Source organism: Mustelus asterias, chromosome 4 (assembly GCF_964213995.1).
Source record: "Mustelus asterias chromosome 4, sMusAst1.hap1.1, whole genome shotgun sequence".
Classification (NCBI taxonomy): Eukaryota; Metazoa; Chordata; class Chondrichthyes; order Carcharhiniformes; family Triakidae; genus Mustelus; species Mustelus asterias.
Window position 1 is genome coordinate 64,766,412 of NC_135804.1, and position 19,566 is coordinate 64,785,977.

Sequence of the window (19,566 nt, forward strand, 5' to 3'; positions counted from 1 at the left end):
GACATTCACTGCCGATTCAGCTTTAGGCTTTGCCTACATCAGTGAAAGAGGAAAGAAAGGAACTTTTCAATTGGGTCTCTCATGAATTGGCCTGGGTTTGCATTTGTTTTGTTCACCTTTGCTTTGTGTGAAGTATGTGTCTCAAGAGCATTGTAAGTATGGTCGTCGCTTCCATGAAGATATCTTGGGATTGAAAACTTGGGACAAGAAACAGAAAATGCTGGAAATATGTAGCAGGTCAGGTGATATCTGTAGAGAGAGAAACAGAGTTAATGGGTGGAATTCTTAAAAACGACTAAATGTTATAACAGCGAAAATAATGGAGCAATCCATGCCAGTCTCTTAGGTGCGCTCCGCACTACAGTCCTCCCATACAAAGTCACTTTTTTGGAGAGTTGGGAATTTCGCACCGATACTGGGGGCAAGGGGCTTAAACATGCCAGTGACCCTGGCTTCAGAGCGCTCGGGTGCTGTTCTGCAAGGGCACACCAATCTCAGCGTGCACTGGAAGATCCCCTTCCTGTCCATACAAACATTGGTGACATGTTACCCCACTCCCTCACTGACACGGGTCATCGGGGAATTGGGGTTCTCCAGATGGGTCCCCTGCCTGACCCCTGACATGCCTCCAATCATGACCCCCAACATGATCTACCCCCTGCATATCCCCCTTGTTATAGCCCCCATATTATAGCCCGCATTCAGGCCCCATCCCCTTGGCACTGCCCCTGACCTCTGGCACACTGGCAGTGCCCAACAGGCACTACTGGGGTGCCTGGTGGCCACTGCCAGGGTGTCCGGTGGGCACTACCCAATGGGAACTGCCCGACCAAGCCCCCAACCATCCAGGGGCTTCAATGGCCTCTCAGCGCCGCAGCGTGGCCATCGCGCCAGGTCTCAGCAAGTGGAGACCAGTACTGATTCTCACCAGGCTTGCACCGCATCCAAAGGCCAGAAGATCCCGTACACTGGGAGTCGAATGGGCTGTGCATATTTAAATATTATTTTAAATATGCTAATCAGCCTCATGTTGTTTCTGGGCACGATCAGTGGAAAGAAAGTTAGGGATCGTAGCCTGGCGCTGGGCGCAAAGCTGATTTTTAGGCATGCATGTTATACTCTGGGATCTGCGCGATCTACACCAGGCACGGCGAGGTCAGAGAATCACCCCCAATATTTCAGTTTGATGACCTTCCACCAGAAAATTTAAGAGGTGAACCATTTTTAAACAAGTTCAGAGTGAGGGGAAGGTTGGGGAGTCTGTAGAGGATGAAAGGGACAGGTCTGGTGAGTTAGTGAATGGAACTGGCATGTTGGCAATGGAGGCAGCCTCTGTCCTTTGACCCGGAAATGTTCCTGGGCCGGAAGTGAGCCGGTGCCGGGCGGATTCGGGATGGCGGCGCGAGCGAAGCGGCTGAAGGTGGGAGAAAAACCCGGGCGGAGCCTCCCCTCCCCTCCCCGGCCCGGCCTTGCCCTTGCCCTCCCCGCTCTCTGCAGCGGATCCTCCGTTCCCCCGAGTTTGGGCAGAAATATCTTCAGCTGGAACCGAACATTGGGGGGGGGGGCAGAGGTTGTGGGACAAGTTAAAGTGGTCCGCGGGGGTCGGGGGGCGCGCGCTCGGGGGTCGGGGCGCGCGCGCTCGGGGGGTCGGGGGCGCGCGCGCTCGGGGGTCGGGTGCGCGCGCGCTCCGGGGTCGGGGGGTCGGGGGCGCGCGCTCGGGGGGTCGGGGGCGCGCGCTCGGGGGTCGGGGGCGCGCGCGCTCGGGGGGTCGGGGGGCGCGCGCTCGGGGGGCGCGCTTGGGGGTCGGGGGTGCGCGTGCTCGGGGGTGGGGGGGTGCGTGTGCTCGGGGGTGGGGGGGGCGCACGCTCGGGGGTGGGGGGGCGCGCGCGCGCGCTCGGGGGTGGGGGGGGCGCGCGCGCGCTCGGGGGTGGGGGGGGCGCGCGCGCTCGGGGGTGGGGGGGGCGCGCGCTCGGGGGTGGGGGGGGCGCGCGCTCGGGGGTGGGGGGGGGCGCGCGCTCGGGGGTGGGGGGGGCGCGCGCTCGGGGGCGGGGGGGCGCGCGTTCGGGGGCGGGGGGGGCGCGCGCTCGGGGGCGGGGGGGCGCGCGCGCGCTCGGGGGCGGGGGGGCGCGCGCTCGGGGGCGGGGGGGCGCGCGCTCGGGGACGGGGGGACGCGCGCGCTCGGGGGCGGGGGGGGCGCGCGCTCGGGGGCGGGGGGGGCGCGCGCTCGGGGGCGGGGGGGGGCGCGCGCTCGGGGGCGGGGGGGGCGCGCGCTCGGGGGCGGGGGGGGCGCGCGCTCGGGGGCGGGGGGGGCGCGCGCTCGGGGGCGGGGGGGGCGCGCGCTCGGGGGCGGGGGGGCGCGCGCTCGGGGGCGGGGGGGCGCGCGCTCGGGGGCGGGGGGGCGCGCGCTCGGGGGCGGGGGGGGCGCGCGCTCGGGGGCGGGGGGGGCGCGCGCTCGGGGGCGGGGGGGGCGCGCGCTCGGGGGTGGGGGGGCGCACTCGGGGGTGGGGGGGCGCGTGCTCGGGGGTGGGGGGGCGCGTGCTCGGGGGTGGGGGGGCGTGCGCGCTGGGGTCGGGGGAGGCGTGCTGGTGTCCGGGGGGGGCGCGCTGGGGTCGGGGGGGGGCGCGCCGGGGTCGGGGGGGGGGCGCGCCGGGGTCGGGGGGGGGGCGCGCCGGGGTCGGGGGCGCGCGCGCCGGGGTCGGGGGGGGGGCGCGCCGGGGTCGGGGGCGCGCGCGCCGGGGTCGGGGGCGCGCGCGCCGGGGTCGGGGGCGGGCACGCTGGGGTCGGGGGAGGCGCGCTGGGATCGGGGGGGGGCGCGCGCTGGGGTCGGGGGGACACGCGCTGGGGTCGGGGGCGCGTGCGCTGGGGTCGGGGGGCGCGTGCGCTGGGGTCGGGGGGGCGCGCGCTGGGGTCGGGGGGCGCGCGCGCTGGGGTCGGGGGAGGCGCGCTGGGGTCGGGGGAGGCGCACTGGGGTCGGGGGCGCGTGCGCTGGGGTCGGGGGGCGCGCGCTGGGGTCGGGGGGCGCGCGCGCTGGGGTCGGGGGCGCGCGCGCTGGTGTCGGGGGGGGGTGCGCGCTGGGGTCGGGGGAGGCGCGCTGGGGTCGGGGGATGCGCGCTGGGGTCGGGGGGGCGCGCGCTGGGGTCGGGGGGGGCGCGCGCTGGGGTCGGGGGCGCGTGCGCTGGGGTCGGGGGGGCGCGCGCTGGGGTCGGGGGGCGCGCTGGGGTCGGGGGGGCGCGCTGGGGTCGGGGGGGCGCGCTGGGGTCGGGGGGGCGCGCTGGGGTCGGGGGGGCGCGTACTGGGGGTCGGGTGGGGGCGCGCGCGCCCGCTCGGGTCGGGGGGGTGTGCCCACTGTGGTCGGGGTGGGCGCGAGCACGCCCACTGGGGTCTGGGAGGTCGCCCGCTGGGGCCGGGAGGGATGCGCCCGCTGGTGTCGGGGGGGGCTCGCATGCTGGAGTGGGGGGGGCGGGGCGCTGGGGCCGGGGGCACAATGGGGTCGTGGGGTTTGCAGTGGGGATCGGGGGGTCACATTGAGTTTTGAGGTGGTGGCGGGGTCGGAGCGGGGGGTGCAGTGGGATTGGAGTTGGGGCAGTTGGGTTTTTAGGTGGCAGAGTAGTGTGCCAAGGCAGTGGGGGACTTTCAGAGAGGAACAAAGCTGATCGGTGGATTAAGGCTGTGGGGGTGGTGGAAGGTGGGAAGATAGTGAAGGGGGATTGTGGTGGGCAATAGAATTATGGGGAAGAGGGAAGACCACTGGAGAAGATGTAAAAAGCGAGTGAAAAAGAAACATGGAGCATTGAAAATAAATTGCAAGAAGTGAAATGGTAAAATTTCAAGGACAGTATCAGGAGGTCTGGCCCATCACTCGAGCTGCATTCAATCCCAGTGTGTGAGGGCGCAGGGCTGAGCAACTGACATTGAGATATTCCACCATTGAGTAAAGGTGGTGAGGTATGGTGGGACTGTATAGACTCCAGTAGTGGCTGAGGGCGAGAGTTCATATTGCTCATGTGTGGTGTGTCAGAGAATTACACTCTTGGGGATTCAGTAGGTTCCTGAGATGATGAGAGAACATGGTAAACCAGACAGTAAATGGCCAATGAGACTTTTGTACTGTCATAATTTTCCAAACTAGAAAGATTCCCAAATTGACAGTGGTTTGGAAATTTTAGTTGGATGATCTACAATATTTTAAATTGACTTTGATGAAATTATCTTCTCCTGGGGATTTTGTTGTCCTTTGGTGCTATTATTTTCTTGCTAACATTAGTTTTGTTGAATTGCTGTTCCTGATTCAATAATCGTTTCCTTAAGATGTCCAGCATGCTGACCTCTTCTGCTGTAAACACTGATTCATCATGTCCACCCTTTGTTGTCATTGATGCTATCATATTTATCAGTTTTTTAAGGGCTCATATTGTTTCTGGCCACTTTTTTAACTGATATAATAATGGAAGTCTTTTCTGTTGATTTTAATAGCCTTTGCAGATTTAATCTCTTTTTGCAGCTTTTGCCATCTGCTTTGTCACCCTTTGTTGCTCTTTGTATCTTTCAGTAATTTACAACAAATCCAGAGTTATTTGTGCATTTTTGTACACTTTTGTTCTTGTTGTCTTTTACCTCAATTGTCCATGCTGTCTCATTTGTCAAATGTATCTCTTGGCCCAAAGGGTTAAACATTGATTCTATATCAAATTGCATTCTTTATGGAACACCTCCCACTGATCGTCTGTAGTTTTATCCAATTAAACATTTTCCTTGTTTACTGTGGACAGGCTCTGTCTCATCCTATCAAAGTCACCCTTGTCCAAATCTAGAATCTTAGCTGTTTCACATTTCTTCCTTCCAAACTCTTTGTTGAACCTGATCATACTACAATCACTATTTGAAACATTCAAGCACTGCTAAGCATGTTAACTAAATCTGTCTCGTTTATCATTACTTAATGTAACATGGCTGTCCCTTGGTTGTAGGACATTTTGCTACAGAATATTTTCTACCCATGACCAGCTCCTCCATCAACTTTTTATGAATTTATTCTTTTGAGGGATGTGAGTGTCACTGGCTAGGTAACATTTACTACCCATCCCTAATTGTCTCTGAGAATGTCATGGTAAGCTGCCTTCTTGAACCTCTGCAGTCCATATGGTGTAGGTACACACTAGTGCAGTGAGGGAGGGAGTTCCAGGATTTTGACCTCGGGACAGTGAAGGCTCCGAATCGGGATGGTACGTTGCCTGGAGGGGATCTTGCAGGGAGTGGTGGTTCCAGGTATCTGCTGTTCTTGCCCTATGGTAGAGGTCAGGGGTTTGGAAGGTGATGTCAAAGGAGCTTTGGTGAGTTGTTGCAGTGCATCTTGTAGATGGTACACATTGCTGCCATTATGCATCGGTGATGAATGGAGTGCATGGAGTGTCAATCAGACATCAGCCATTATCGTGTAAAATTAAAGTCCCTGGGATTGGGGTTAGTGTATTGAAATGGATAGCAAACTGATCGGCAGACAGGGAACAAAGAGTAGGAATAAACATTTTATGAATGGCAGGCAATAACTAGTGGGATACTGCAGAGGTCAGTGCTAGGACCCCAGCTATTCACAATATGTATTAATAATTAAGATGAAGGAATTAAATGTAATATCTCCCAATTTGCAGATGAGACAAAGCTGGCTGGGAGGGTGAGCTGTGAGGAGGAGGTAGAGATGCTTCAGTGTAATTTGAGTGAGTGGGCAAACGCATAGCAGATGTAGTATAATGTGGATAATGTGAGGTTATCCATTTTGGTAGTAAAAACAGGAAGACATTATTATCTGAATGGCTATAGATTAAGAGAGGGGAACATGGAACGAGACCTGGGTGTCCCCATACACCAGTCACTGAAGGTAACCATGCAGGTGCAGCAGGTGGTAAAGAAGGCAAATGTTATGTTGGCCTTCATAGCAAGAGGATTCGAGTACAGAGCAGGGATCTCTTGATGCAGTTTACAGTGCTCTGGTGAGGCCAAACCTGGAATATCGTGCGCAGTTTTGGTCTCCTTTTCTGAGGAAGTATGTTCTTGCTATAGAGGGAGTACAGAGAAGGTTTACCAGATTGATTCCTGGGAAGGCGGACTGACGTATGAGGAAAGATTGAGTGAGTTAGGATTATATTCACTGACGTTGAGAAGAATGAGGGAAGATCTCATAGAAACCTACAAAATATTAACAGGACTACTCAGGGTAGATGCAGGAAGCATATTCCCGATAGTGGGGGAGTGCAGAACCAAGGGTCATAGTATAAGGATACAGGGTAAACCTTTTAGGACTGAGATGAGGAGAAATTTCTTCAGCCAGAGAGTGGTAAGCCTATAGAATTTGCTACCACAGAAAGCAGTTGAGACCAAAACATATGTTTTCAAGAAGGTGTTAGATATAGCTTTTGGGGCAAAGGGGATCAAAGAATAAGGGGGAAATAAGGTGGAATGAGATAATTAAGTTGGATAATCAACCATGATCATAATGAATGCTGGAGCAGGGCTGAAGGGCCTATTCCTGCCCCTATTTCCTATGTTTGTCCTGAATATATTGAGCTTCTTGAGTGTTATTGGAGTTGTGCTCATCCAGACAAGTGGGGAGTATTCCATCACACTCCTAACTTGTGCCTTGTAGATGGTGGACAGGCTTTGAGGAGGTGAGTTACTCACTGCAGAATTCCCAGCCTCTGACCTGTTCTTGTAGCTACTGTTTTTATATGGCTGGTCCAGTTCAATTTCTGGGCAGTGGTAACTGCCAGGATGTTGATGGTGGGGGTATTCGGTGATGCTGATGCTATTGGATGTCATGGGGAGGTATTACGAGGTGGTCATTGCCTGGAACTTGTGTGGTTTGAATATTACGTTAATGCAGACCAGAAATGGAGGCTGAGGCCTTCTATCAGTGTGAATATGGGGAGTGTGAGTGAGGTAATGGGGAGCTGGGTGCGGACATACTTTCTATGCACACTGTCTGATCTGTTTAATTATTTTCCCCCATGTCTTAGGTGGAATCTGCAGAGACACCTGAAAATTCAGAAGAGAAGATTGAAACAGGACTAGTTCAATTCCTGGACTGGTGCAGGCAGTCTGGGCTGGTGCTCAGCTCAAAGGTGAGGTAGAGAGTTGGGCTCTGTACTTTAGTCTGTAGAACAGACTCCATGAGGACATTATGGAGGCAGTCAGTGTAGTTTCATTCGGTAACTTGTGATTATCCAAAATTCTGCTCCCTGTGTCCTGACTCACGCCAGATTGGCGAACACTATCAATCACCCGGTGCCCAGGGAACCAGCACCAATCACCCGGTGCCCATTTGTTCCCGAGTAAGAAAGGCTTTGATTTCCTAGCTAATCTCTGCCTGCAGGACCTCATCCCCGTTCTACTGATATGGACCACGATCACTGGCTGTTTACCCCTCTGCCGAGAATGTTCCACAGCTGCTCAGTGACACCCTTAACCCTTGCACCAGGGTGGCAATATACCACCGACTGTTGCAGAAGTGCTTGTAACTTTCCCTAGCTGTTTCATAGCCTATTGGGATTATTTCCTTCCCCTCCCTGTTCAAACAGCAGAGCCACCAATGTGATGCTGTTCACTTGGCTGTGCTTGTACACATCAGAGTAACCGTTGCCCTCACTTCTGTTCAGAACGGTTTCCTCCCACGGTTTGAAAGACGTGCTGGTTAGGTACATTGGCCATGCTAAATTCTCCGTCAATTTACCAGAACAGGCGTCGGAGCGTGGCGACTGGAGGATTTTCACAGTAACTTGCAGTGTTAATGTAAGCCTACTTGTGACACTAATAAATAAACTTTAAAAAAATCAGAGGGAGATAGAGGTGCAGCTATGTAGACAAGTCACAGAGAGGAATACCAGTAGGAGATGCACTGAAGCGATTCTTCCCTTAATTGCCTGGCAGTCACCCATTACCTCTCTGCCTGCACATCCTTAATTGCAGACTGATGACTTCCTTGACTTCCCTTAGCCTCACATGCACTGCAGTGACTCCAGCTGCTACTGAAGCTCCAAAAACCAGATCTTGGGCTCCACCATCTGATGATACTTGCTGCAAATGTAGTTGTCCAGCGAAGGATCCTGGAGTTCCCACTTGCCATAGGATTCAGTCAGTGACACTATGATACCCTGCCATGCCTTTATGAGTGGCTGAGCAAAAAATTAATTTTGAACTCATCCCTTGATCTAGTTTAAGTTATGGGTAGTGATACGGCAGAAGGGGGTTAATTTAAACAGCTCTGATTTCTCCTCTCACCACGTGTCTGTAAATAGAGAGGTTTTTGATTTACTTTCCCCTTTTTATATGGTGGCATATTTCCCAACCCCTCAATTTCAGTTTATTTCAATTTCTATTAATAACCCCACAGCTAACTCGGAAGGTTAGTTTATTTGCACGCACTTAAACAAGGGAGGACAGTTGCAATGTTGCTTCCTTTGCATTCATAGTCCAAAGATGTGCGGGTTAGGTTGATTGGCCAGGTTAAAAATTGCCCCTTAGAGTCCTGAGATGCGTAGGTTAGTGGGATTAGTGGGTAAATATGTGGGGGTAGGGCCTGGGTGGGATTGTGGTCGGTGCAGACTCAATGGGCCGAATGGCCTCCTTCTGCACTGTAGGGTTTCTATGATTTCTATGAAAAGGGATAGAGAAAACAAAGATTTACAGTGCATGAGCCACAGAGAAAAGAATTATTGTTTCTCTTGGATCCAAAGTCAAGAATCAAAGTCCAATGATGTATCCCTTCATGTGATCCAAGCACACATCAAGGCGCACTAGCAAAACTGGAGTCAGTTGGGAATTGGGGAAAACTCTCCGCTGATTGGAGTCAAAACTGGCACAAAGGATGGTCGTTGCATGTCAATCATTTCAGTTCCAGAACATCACTGCGGGAGTTCCTCAGGATAGTGCCCTAGGCCCAACCATCTTCAGCTGCTTCATCAATGACCATCCTTCCATCATAAAGTTAGAAATGGGGATGTTCACAGATGACTGCACAATGTTGCCAGTCCTGCCCTTTCAACCATGTCTCAGTGATTGCAACAGTATCATATTTCCACATGCTGATCACCATTCTTAAGTTCATCTATCTTACCGGACAGGCTCCTTGCATTAAAATAGATGCAGTTTAACCTTCCAATCCTCCCATGTGCCTTACCATACCCAGGTCTTTTCTGTCTGCTGGACTGACCTAGTTTACCTTTTATATTTGACTGAACCTCGCTCCCAACTGCACAGCTATCATCCCCATGTCAAATTAGTTTAAAACCTCCCTGACAGCACAGTGTCTGTTTACTTTCTTTCCCTGATTATTGTTTCTAAAACCTTACTCACCAACCTATGGTCACCAGGAATATCCATACGCCCTTTCTTGAACAGGAGTGTCACATTTGCCACTTGCCTATCCTCTGGCCCTCCCTCATGTTCGGAGAAGATTGGAAGATTATGGCAAGTCCACCCACATTCTCCTCCATCACTTGGAATGAAACCATTCGCACCGGGTGACTTATCCACATTTAAGCACAGCTGGGTCATCACAGTAACTCCTACCTGCCTACCAACTCTCACCCCATTTATTACCTCTATCATTTCCACTTTTATCAATATTCTGTCAGCAACCTCTTAATAAACAATGATACAATTTACTCACCAAGTATTTCATTCTATCACCCTCGTTGTCCCTTACTACCTGCTTAATATTTAGATGCCGGTAGAAGATTTTTGAGTTCCCTTGAGTTCACTACCACTTAATTCTCATTCTCTCTTTGCCAGTCTTATTTTCCTCTTCAGTTCCCTTTTTAACATTTGTATTTGGCCTGATTCTGACTTGAAGATTTTAGTTGACGAATCAGTTTTGTTTAATCATATTCTCTATCTCCCTTGTTGTTCAAGGAGCCCTTGATTTTGGTTCCCTTGCCTTTCCCCTTTTGTTGGATTATACCTAGCCTCTACCTGAACCACCTTGTAGTTTGTTCCATTAGTTTTTCCTGTAAAACTTTGGTTCCAATTTATCCTGGCTCATCCCATTAAAGTTAGTCTTCCTCCCATTGTTAGGATACCAGATCAGAAACCCCAAGGTACATTATGAGGCCACACTAGACCCCAACAATTTTCTATTTTGGCATAAATGTGAGGTTAGGATGCTTCGGTTCAGGAATATTTCCACTGACAAATTCGGGATCTTTTGCCAAAACATGCTTTATTCATAGCACAGTTTATGTAAAGCTAACAAAATGAAACAATTTAACTCTTAACCATTGAACAATCTTTAAACATGGAAAGAAACTGAAAAGGATCTGGGTGTACATGTCCACCGATCACTGAAAGTGGCATCACAGGTGGATAAGGTAGTCAAGAAGGCAAAAGTGTGCTTGCCTTCATTGGTCGGGGCATTGAGTATAAAAATTGGCAGGTCATACTGCAGCTGTACAGAACCTTAGTCAGGCCTCATTTGGAATATTGTGTACAATTCTGGTCACCACACTACCAGAAGGATGTGGATGCTTTGGAGAGGGTACAGAAGAGGTTTACCAGGATGTTGCCTGGTCTGGAGGGTATTAGCTATGAGGAGAGGTTGGATAAACTCGGTTTGTTCTCACTGGAACGACGGAGGTTCAGCGGGCAACCTGATGGAGGTTTACAAGGTTATGAATGGCATGGACAGAGTGGATAGTCAGGTGCTCTTTCGTAGGATAGAAAAGTCAAGTACTAGGGAACATAGGTTTAAGGTGCGTGGGGAAAAGTTTAAAGGAGACATGCAAGTTTTTTTTACACAGAGGGTGGTGAATGTCTTGAACGGGATGAGGTGGGAGCAGGTATGATAGCGGCATTTAAGGGCACCTAGACGAATACACGAATAGGATGAAAATGGAAGGATATGTACTCCGTAAGTGCATACGGTTTTAGTTTAGGTAGGATCATGATCGGCGCAGGCTTGGAGGGCCGAACAAACTATTAACTTCAAACTTATTACTATTCAGTTCCAATTAAGCAACATTTCTCTCATAGACTTGAACCCCACTTTAAAAATGGTTAGGAAATCCAAACATACTTGCTTTGACTTGAGTTATGATGTGGAGATGCCGGCGTTGGACTGGGGTAAGCACAGTAAGAAGTCTCACAACACCAGGTTAAAGTCCAACAGGTTTATTTGGTAGCAAATACCATAAGCTTTCGGAGTGCTGCCCCTTCGTCAGATGGATTTTCACTCGGTTAGACAGATTTTCACTCCATCTGACGAAGGGGCAGCGCTCCGAAAGCTTATGGTATTTGCTACCAAATAAACCTGTTGGACTTTAACCTGGTGTTGTGAGACTTCTTACTTGACTTGGGTTAACAGCTTTGGAGCTTCCAGAGAGGTTTTATAGGTTTCTATCTTTAAACAGCCCTCTCCAGCAACTGAACACAAAAGCTGCTTTTCTCAGCTACAAAACTAGCTCTTCCCATTAGTGTCACATGACCAAAAGACCCTGTATACCTAACTCACCTTTCCATTACTTTAATCAAGATAACACCCCAAGGCTCCTCTTCTTTGGTAAAGAAAAGCTCATTACGCCTTCTGCTAAATAAGCACTTACATGGCCAAAATGATTAATTATCCTGCTTTTCAGCTTCTGCTGTATTCCCGCCAGATAAACCAACTACCTGTAACAAAACTTTGAATCTTAACGCAGTCTCTCCTTAAACATTAAATATATTAATAGCACAGTATCATCACACAATTCAGAAGTCCTACTTCATATTGATCCTTGCTCTTATTACTAATTGTTAATATTATATAGAATCATTCAAATTTATTACTGATCTAAATTTGATATGATGATGACTTTTACCCAAGTATTGCCTCCAGCACCTGATCCAACAAGGAACGAGCTGAAAAAGGGGCTTAGGAGAGCTAGGAGGGGCCATGAGAAGTCCTTGGCGGGTCGGATCAAGGAAAACCCCAAGGCTTTTTACTCTTATGCGAGGAATAAAAGAATGACCAGGGTGAGGTTAGGGCCGGTCAAGGACAGTAGTGGGAACTTGTGTATGGAGTCAGTAGAGATAGGCGAGGTGATGAATGAATACTTTTCTTCAGTGTTCACCAAGGAGAGGGGCCATGTTCTTGAGGAAGAGAAGGTGTTACAGGCTAATAGGCTGGAGGAAATAGATGTTCGGAGGGAGGATGTCCTGGCAGTTTTGAATAAACTGAAGGTCGATAAGTCCCCTGGGCCTGATGAAATATATCCTAGGATTCTTTGGGAGGCAAGGGATGAGATTGCAGAGCCTTTGGCTTTGATCTTTGGGTCCTCACTGTCCACGGGGATGGTGCCAGAGGACTGGAGAATGGCGAATGTTGTTCCTCTGTTTAAGAAAGGGAATAGAAATGACCCTGGTAATTATAGACCGGTTAGTCTTACTTCGGTGGTTGGTAAATTGATGGAAAAGGTCCTTAGGGATGGGATTTACGACCATTTAGAAAGATGCGGATTAATCCGGGATAGTCGTGCCTCACAAATTTAATTGAATTTTTTGAGGAGGTAACTAAGTGTGTTGATGAAGGTAGGGCAGTTGATGTCATATACATGGATTTTAATAAGGCGTTTGATAAGGACCCCCATGGTCGGCTTATGATGAAAGCGAGGAGGTGTGGGATAGAGGGAACGTTGGCCGATTGGATAGGTAACTGGCTGTCTGATCGAAGACAGAGGGTGGTGGTGGATGGAAAATTTTCGGATTCGAGGCAGGTTGCTAGCGGAGTGCCACAGGGATCAGTGCTTGGTCCTCTGCTCTTTGTGATTTTTATTAATGACTTAGAGGAGGGGCTGAAGGGTGGATCAGTAAATTTGCTGATGACACCAAGATTGGTGGAGTAGTGGATGAGGTGGAGGGTTGTTGTGGGCTGCAAAGAGACATAGATAGGATGCAAAGCTGGGCTGAAAAATGGCAAATGGAGTTTAACCCTGATAAATGTGAGGTGATTCATTTTGGTAGGACTAATTTAAATGTGGATTACAGGGTCAAAGGTAGGGTTCTGAAAACTGTGGAGGAACAGAGAGATCTTGGGGTCCATATCCACAGATCTCTAAAGGTTGCCACTCAAGTGGATAGAGCTGTGAAGAAGGCCTATAGTGTGTTAGCTTTTATTAACAGGGGGTTGGAGTTTAAGAGCCGTGGGGTTATGCTGCAACTGTACAGGACCTTGGTGAGACCACATTTGGAATATTGTGCAGTTCTGGTCACCTCACTATAAGAAGGATGTGGAAGCGCTGGAAAGAGTGCAGAGGAGATTTACCAGGATGCTGCCTGGTTTGGAGGGTAGGTCTTATGAGGAAAGGTTGAGGGAGCTAGGGCTGTTCTCTCTGGAGCGGAGGAGGCTGAGGGGAGACTTAATAGAGGTTTATAAAATGATGAAGGGGATAGATAGAGTGAACGTTCAAAGACTATTTCCTCTGGTGGATGGAGCTATTACAAGGGGGCATAACTATAGGGTTCGTGGTGGGAGATATAGGAAGGATGTCAGAGGTAGGTTCTTTACGCAGCGAGTGGTTGGGGTGTGGAATGGACTGCCCGCAGTGATAGTGGAGTCAGACACTTTAGGAACATTTAAGCGGTTATTGGATAGGCACATGGAGCACACCAGGATGATAGGGAGTGGGATAGCTTGATCTTGGTTTCAGATAAAGCTTGGCACAACATCGTGGGCCGAAGGGCCTGTTCTGTGCTGTACTGTTCTATGTATCTATGTAACAATGCCTGCTTTGTAGTTGGGCCAAGAACATAATGATCAAGGAAGTTCTCCTGAACATGTCAGAGATCCCCCCATCCCACTTGATCCTTATCTCCACCATTATTCCAATAGGTATTTGAGTAATTAAAAGTCCCCCAGCATCACCACTTTATACTTCGCATACATATGGGATTTCCCTGCTGGTTTGTAGAATGGAATACCCCCAGCAGGGAAACCCTTGCCCGTTATGCAGCTGAAACCAATTGGATTCTGTCCTTGCCTCCTCAAAGACATCCCTTCTTTCCAACATGACAATGTCGTTCCTAATCAGCATCCCACCTTTCTCTTTCCCCTTTCCCTGTATTGTCTGAACATCTGTGAATATTAAGCACCCAGTGTTTCTCTTTAAAAGTCACTTCTCTGTTATTTGCCTCTACATAATATTCCCATATGGCTATTTATATTTGTAGCTCACCAGTCTTATTCATCAAAATACAGTGCGTTTATGTACATGAGTATTCAACCTGTCTTTCTATTCTTTGTAGTTATTCATCTGCTATCTGACGTAGTACAAGAGATAGAAATAGTACCATCTAACATTTACACTCCTTATGCATCCATTTCCTCTTTTCTACACCTATAATTTGTGTTAGAAACCCCCCCCCCCCTAATTTTATTTTAAACCCTTCCCAATTACATGAGTTAATTTCCTGCAGAGGCCTTGATCCTGTTGAGCTGCAATTCACCCCTTTGAATAGATGCCTCTTGTCCCAGAACTGGTCCCAATTCCCAAAGAATCTGAAGCTGTCATTCCTCTGTACCATGCTTCTGGCCACACATTGATCCTCCCTATCTTATTTCTATACATTCTGGTGCATGGAATTGGAAGTAATCCAGAGATTATTGCCCTCAATGTTCTACTTTTTTAACTTCTTCCATAGCTCCTAAAAGTTTGACTGTAGGATCTTAATACTTGTCCTCTTTTGTTATCAATGTGGACCACAACTTCTGGCTGTTGTGCCTGCCGCACAGTCTGTTTTAACTCTTATATGGTGGACAAAAAATTGCGAGTCGACTTCTTGTTAGTACAACAATATTTAAACACACAATCAATAATCACCCACCCAACCAACAATAAGTTATCTTACAGAAATACTAAAGTTCAAGTCCAATACTAGACCTTGACTAACATTGCGTGACTGGCAAGTACCCAAGCAGATATTGGTCTTTATCTGTGCGCTGGTCTCTGTAGTCCTCTGCATAGTCTGGTCCTTTGGTCTGGTCTGGCACTCTGGCTCTGGTCTTCCTTCCTTCTCGGGTGTGCTGGCTCTCCTCGTGCTGGTCGTTGCTGGCGATGGTCACCGTTGTTGTAGCTCATTCATGGGTCAGAGAGAGAGAGCGAGATTCTTGGTTGTGCAGCACCTTTTAAACCCGTTGGTTTTCGCACCCCTTTTGGCCATTGCCAATCAATCGATCAGGACTTGATCACCCTGATCGATAAAGTCCAATTGGGTGCTGCCACACCAATCTCTAGGTGTGTCCCCAATGGCCATGTCTGTAGGTGCTGGGGGCACGTCGGACACACATCCCCCTCCCAAATAAGGGGTGAAGGTGCCTCTACGTCTGGTAAACAACCCAGTTTGACCAGAAAGTCCCCTTTGTCCTGGAAATGGCCCATATCCTGTGTATTCACTCGTCTGGGTTGCAGCCTGTTTATCTCTGTCTTTTAGGCTGCAGCCTGTTGTTTTAGTTCTTGCCCAATTGTCCCAGAGTGCTTTACACATCGCCATTTTTAGGTGACCCATTTGTCCACAGTCCCTCCTGTTGATCTTGAACGCGAAGCGTCATCACGTACATCAGGACCATATACAGGATCACATACTCAGGACCAATATCTGTCAGGATGTCCCCAGTCACTCAACAGTCCAGCAAGGCCCAGGCATTGGCATGCACAGTAATAATACATCCCTACAACATATTTACATTCCAGAAGCTACAGACAGCGACACTCTACAAATACAAACAACCACATGTTCTAAACACCATTATTACAATAAGCTAATTACAAACCAAAACATTCAAACAAACATTACAATAAAGTATTTGCAAATCCAAGGCACATTTCGATAGTAGGATTTCCAACTGTTCGTTAGTACAAATCGCAAAATGACAGGCTTCCTGTAAGCATTGCTCTACTGAATTAGAGGGGACTGTGGTTCAAGGGCGAACCCAACATCCTGCCTCCGGGTGATCCTCTTTTTCCATCGGCTGAATTGGACTGTGAGGATGATTAGATATACCAGGTGAACAAAATCAGTAATACCGCCACCCGAACAAATGGATGGATTTGGATGTTTGAGCTTCAGTTCCAAAGGTCATTCCACCAGGAGGGAATTAATTTCTTTAATTCCCCTTTTCACCTCTTGGGTCTGCTGTATTACTTTGGTCACGGTTCTGTGGGCTGTAGCCAATTTTACCCGAATCTAGTTCAACTCCTCCGGCAGGGGTTTTAGGCTTGTGTCATATTTCTCATGGTACTCCCCTAGAGTCTGTCGGAGCTCGTCAGTGGCATTCAAATCTACCCTCTCCCTCTTATGGATGTCTATTAGTTGAATGAGGCCCACCCTGGCTGGTATGTCTGGTTTGATGCAGAATGTAGTGTTAGTAATGTTACAATGTGTCGCATCATACTGATATTGTTTCAGGGAGGTGGTGAGACAGTATCTCCCTGCTCTCTACCGTACGCAGTGGAGAAAGAAGGGAGGCTCATAGGCACTACTCTGGACAGATGTCAGCAAACTGACGAAATAATCACATGCCCGTACCCAGTTTACTTAAATGAGCATGCACTGTGTGGCTTATGGTATGCTTGCCTTTATAGGATGGGGTATAGAGTATAAAAGCTGGAATCTGATGATGCAGCTGTATAGGACGCTGGTTAGGCCACATTTGGAATACTGCGTCCAGTTCTGGTCGCCACACTACCAGAAGGATGTGGAGGCTTTAGAGAGAGTGCAGAGAAGGTTTACCAGGATGTTGGTATGGAGGGTCTTAGCTATGAGGAGAGATTGGGTAAACTGGGCTTGTTCTCCCTGGAAAGACGGAGAATGAGGGGAGACCTAATAGAGGTGTACAAAATTATGAAGGGCATAGATAGGGTGAACAGTGGGAAGCTTTTTCCCAGGTTGGAGGTGACGATCACGAGGGGTCACGGGCTCAAGGTGAGAGGGGTGAGGTATAACTCCGATATCAGAGGAACGTTTTTTACACAGAGAGTGGTGGGGGCCTGGAATGCGCTGCCAAGTAGGGTGGTGGAGGCAGACACGCTGGCATCGTTTAAGACTTACCTGGATAGTCACATGAGCAGTCTGGGAATGGAGGGATACAAACGAATGGTCTAGTTGGACCAATGAGCGGCACAGGCTTGGAGGGCCGAAGGGCCTGTTTCCTGTGCTGTACTGTTCTTTTTTCTTTGTAAGCCACCCGGGTTATGTCTGTGTCCAGGCTACGAGCTTCTACTGAGCAATTTAGGCTAGTGTTTGTTCTGAAGCCACACAGTGCATGCTCATTTAAGTAAACTGGGTACGGGCATGCGATTATTTCGTCAGTTTGCTGACATCTGTCCAGAGTAGTGCCGATGAGCCTCCCTTCTTTCTCAAATGCGTACGGTAAAGTGCCGTCGTACCCTATCCAGATATCCTCATGGATAGTCCCTATATTTTCCACTTCAAAAACCCTCAGTCCAACCCGGGTCATGGGGAGCCCTAATATCATTCCCAGGGCTTTCCCTGGAATCCCTTTGCAGTCGTCATTGAACCAGACTGTGGTCAACTGTCGCATCTGGCAGCCAGATAACTTGGGGTGTTTCTTACCCATAAATAGGTGTTCCATCTGTTCGTCACTAATCCAAGACGGAACCTGTCCACTGGGTACCTGCTCTAGGTTTTCCCTTAGCTGTTCTGTCATCCATTGTCCATACGCACTACATAAAGTCCGGTTCTGTTGTCGGTCATCATCCTCTAATTTTTCTCTGATAATTTGATTGTCTTGGCGTGTCCTTCTAACACAGCTACCATGTGGCTGCTGGCCGCGTTCCCAGTCAGTTCCCCTTCAGCATCTTGCTGATTGTCCTCATTGATGGAACTTAGTGTTTGTTTAACCTGTTGGGTCAGAATCCTAAGTTTATTGTCCAGGTTGGCTAAATCAAGGGCGTTGATGGTTGCTACTTCTGCCCCATATGCTGTGGCCATGTCATTGACTAACTCCCTCTTGGATCTTTCCTGACTTTCGTCCATTCCTATCTTCCGTCCTAACAGTCTGCGAGTCAAGTGGAGGTATAATCTCTTAAATTGGGGAGAGCACCACTCTGGCAGTTGGGTCCCAGCTATATCCACCACCACAAGTACCAATTCGTGGTGGATGTTGTCATAAAGGGTTTTCCCTGTGTGTTTTAGTATCAATCCATTCTGTGGTCCGGGGGTGGCTTCAGGGCAAATCGTGTGGGATGGTTTTGGGGTTGACTTCGGCCCAGTTCTTATTTCATACAATGCAAAGTTCCTCTCTATGAGTGTCCCGGGGCACCGCTGCCCGAGCTCCAATCCTTTTTCTGGGCTGTTGGCCAGACATCCAATTTCGGGGCACCCATTATTTGAAAATCCCCACCAATCCCCTGCTACGGTGCCACTCAGATAACATTCAGTTGAACTGCCATTTGGTTTTTTGTACATCAGCCGCTGTTGTTACACTCAAACATTATACTCTTATCGGGATGCACCCATAACACGCCATCCTCACATTCCTCCGCGTCAGGTGGGACAAACCATGAATAACCGGGATACCAAAAGTTCATCTTGCTTGGGGTGTTCTGCGTGCTTATCCAGATGATGAGTCCGATGAGGTAGAGCCTAGGTTGCATCTTTGTCGTTATCCTGAGGAGATCAATGTAATTTCTGCTGTTATCGCATCTAACATTTGATGTATCTACATGTATTTAAACTGTCCATGCCCCCCCCCCGCCCTTTTTGTTTGGAACACTATCGACAGTGGTGTGGTCAGGAGGACCCGGATATATCGATTGCCGTTTGCGAGTCGTAGTTTTTTTTTCTAATTGTGAACCACTGCCGAGCAAATTTTTGTTCAGATCGATAAATAGACAAGTCGTGGAGTGGTCGGAAAAGAGCTTGTTTAACTGGCCAGCAAAATCAAGGCGGCCTGTTTTATTCTAGCAGCAGTCACCATTAGCCCTAGGGATTCGAATAGCACTGAAGTCAGTCTGAAATGACCTGAAGAGGTGTCCGTTCCATGAGTGTCGTGGCGTTTGAAGGCGGAATGCATTTAAAATTTAGCACAAGTGCCTCTAAGAATTTAAAATGTAGCCAGTCGCCTTGACGATTTTAAAATTTAGCACAGTCGCCTTAATGATCGGTCTTAACTGAAGAGAGGTGACCAAAGAGCACGGCTTTGGACTGTGTAAATATCCCGGTTAATCGTACTAGCAATATGTAAATAGTATGGGAATGAGTTGGTTGTACTTAACCATGGACATTTTACTGTCGGTCGGTCAAGGTGGACCTGCAGGTTGAGGGGTTTTGAGCGGCTGCTTCCATCAGAGATTCTTATATCTTGCACTGGTCTGCATTGTAGGCTGAATTTCATCATCTGGAGCACCTTAGATTCCTTCATTCAGCATTTTCGTTAACAAATTGCCCAACAGAGACTCATCCTCTGAATCATTTGTCTCATGGGGCTCCATCATTACCTCCTCACCTGGCCTCCATACTTGTGTCTGTTCGTTGGACTGCACTGTGGGGTCTGTATTTGGATCTGGGTTCGGGGGTCCTTTATCC

At 49.5% G+C, this 19,566-nt stretch overlaps 1 protein-coding gene across 2 annotated transcripts in view; it reads left to right on the plus strand.

Annotated features, from left to right (window-relative positions):
* setd6 (SET domain containing 6, protein lysine methyltransferase) overlaps positions 1 to 19,566 on the plus strand; it is a 53,255-nt gene that overhangs the window by 17,519 nt on the left and 16,170 nt on the right. The window contains exons 1-2 of one of the 2 annotated variants that reach the window (XM_078211158.1): positions 1,352 to 1,420; positions 7,011 to 7,115. In XM_078211158.1, the coding sequence (XP_078067284.1) occupies positions 1,394 to 1,420; positions 7,011 to 7,115 (132 nt within the window). In that variant the 5' untranslated portion in view covers positions 1,352 to 1,393. Of the gene's footprint in view, positions 1 to 1,351; positions 1,421 to 7,010; positions 7,116 to 19,566 lie in introns of those variants that run through there. The other variant, XM_078211159.1, reaches the window with a different exon arrangement.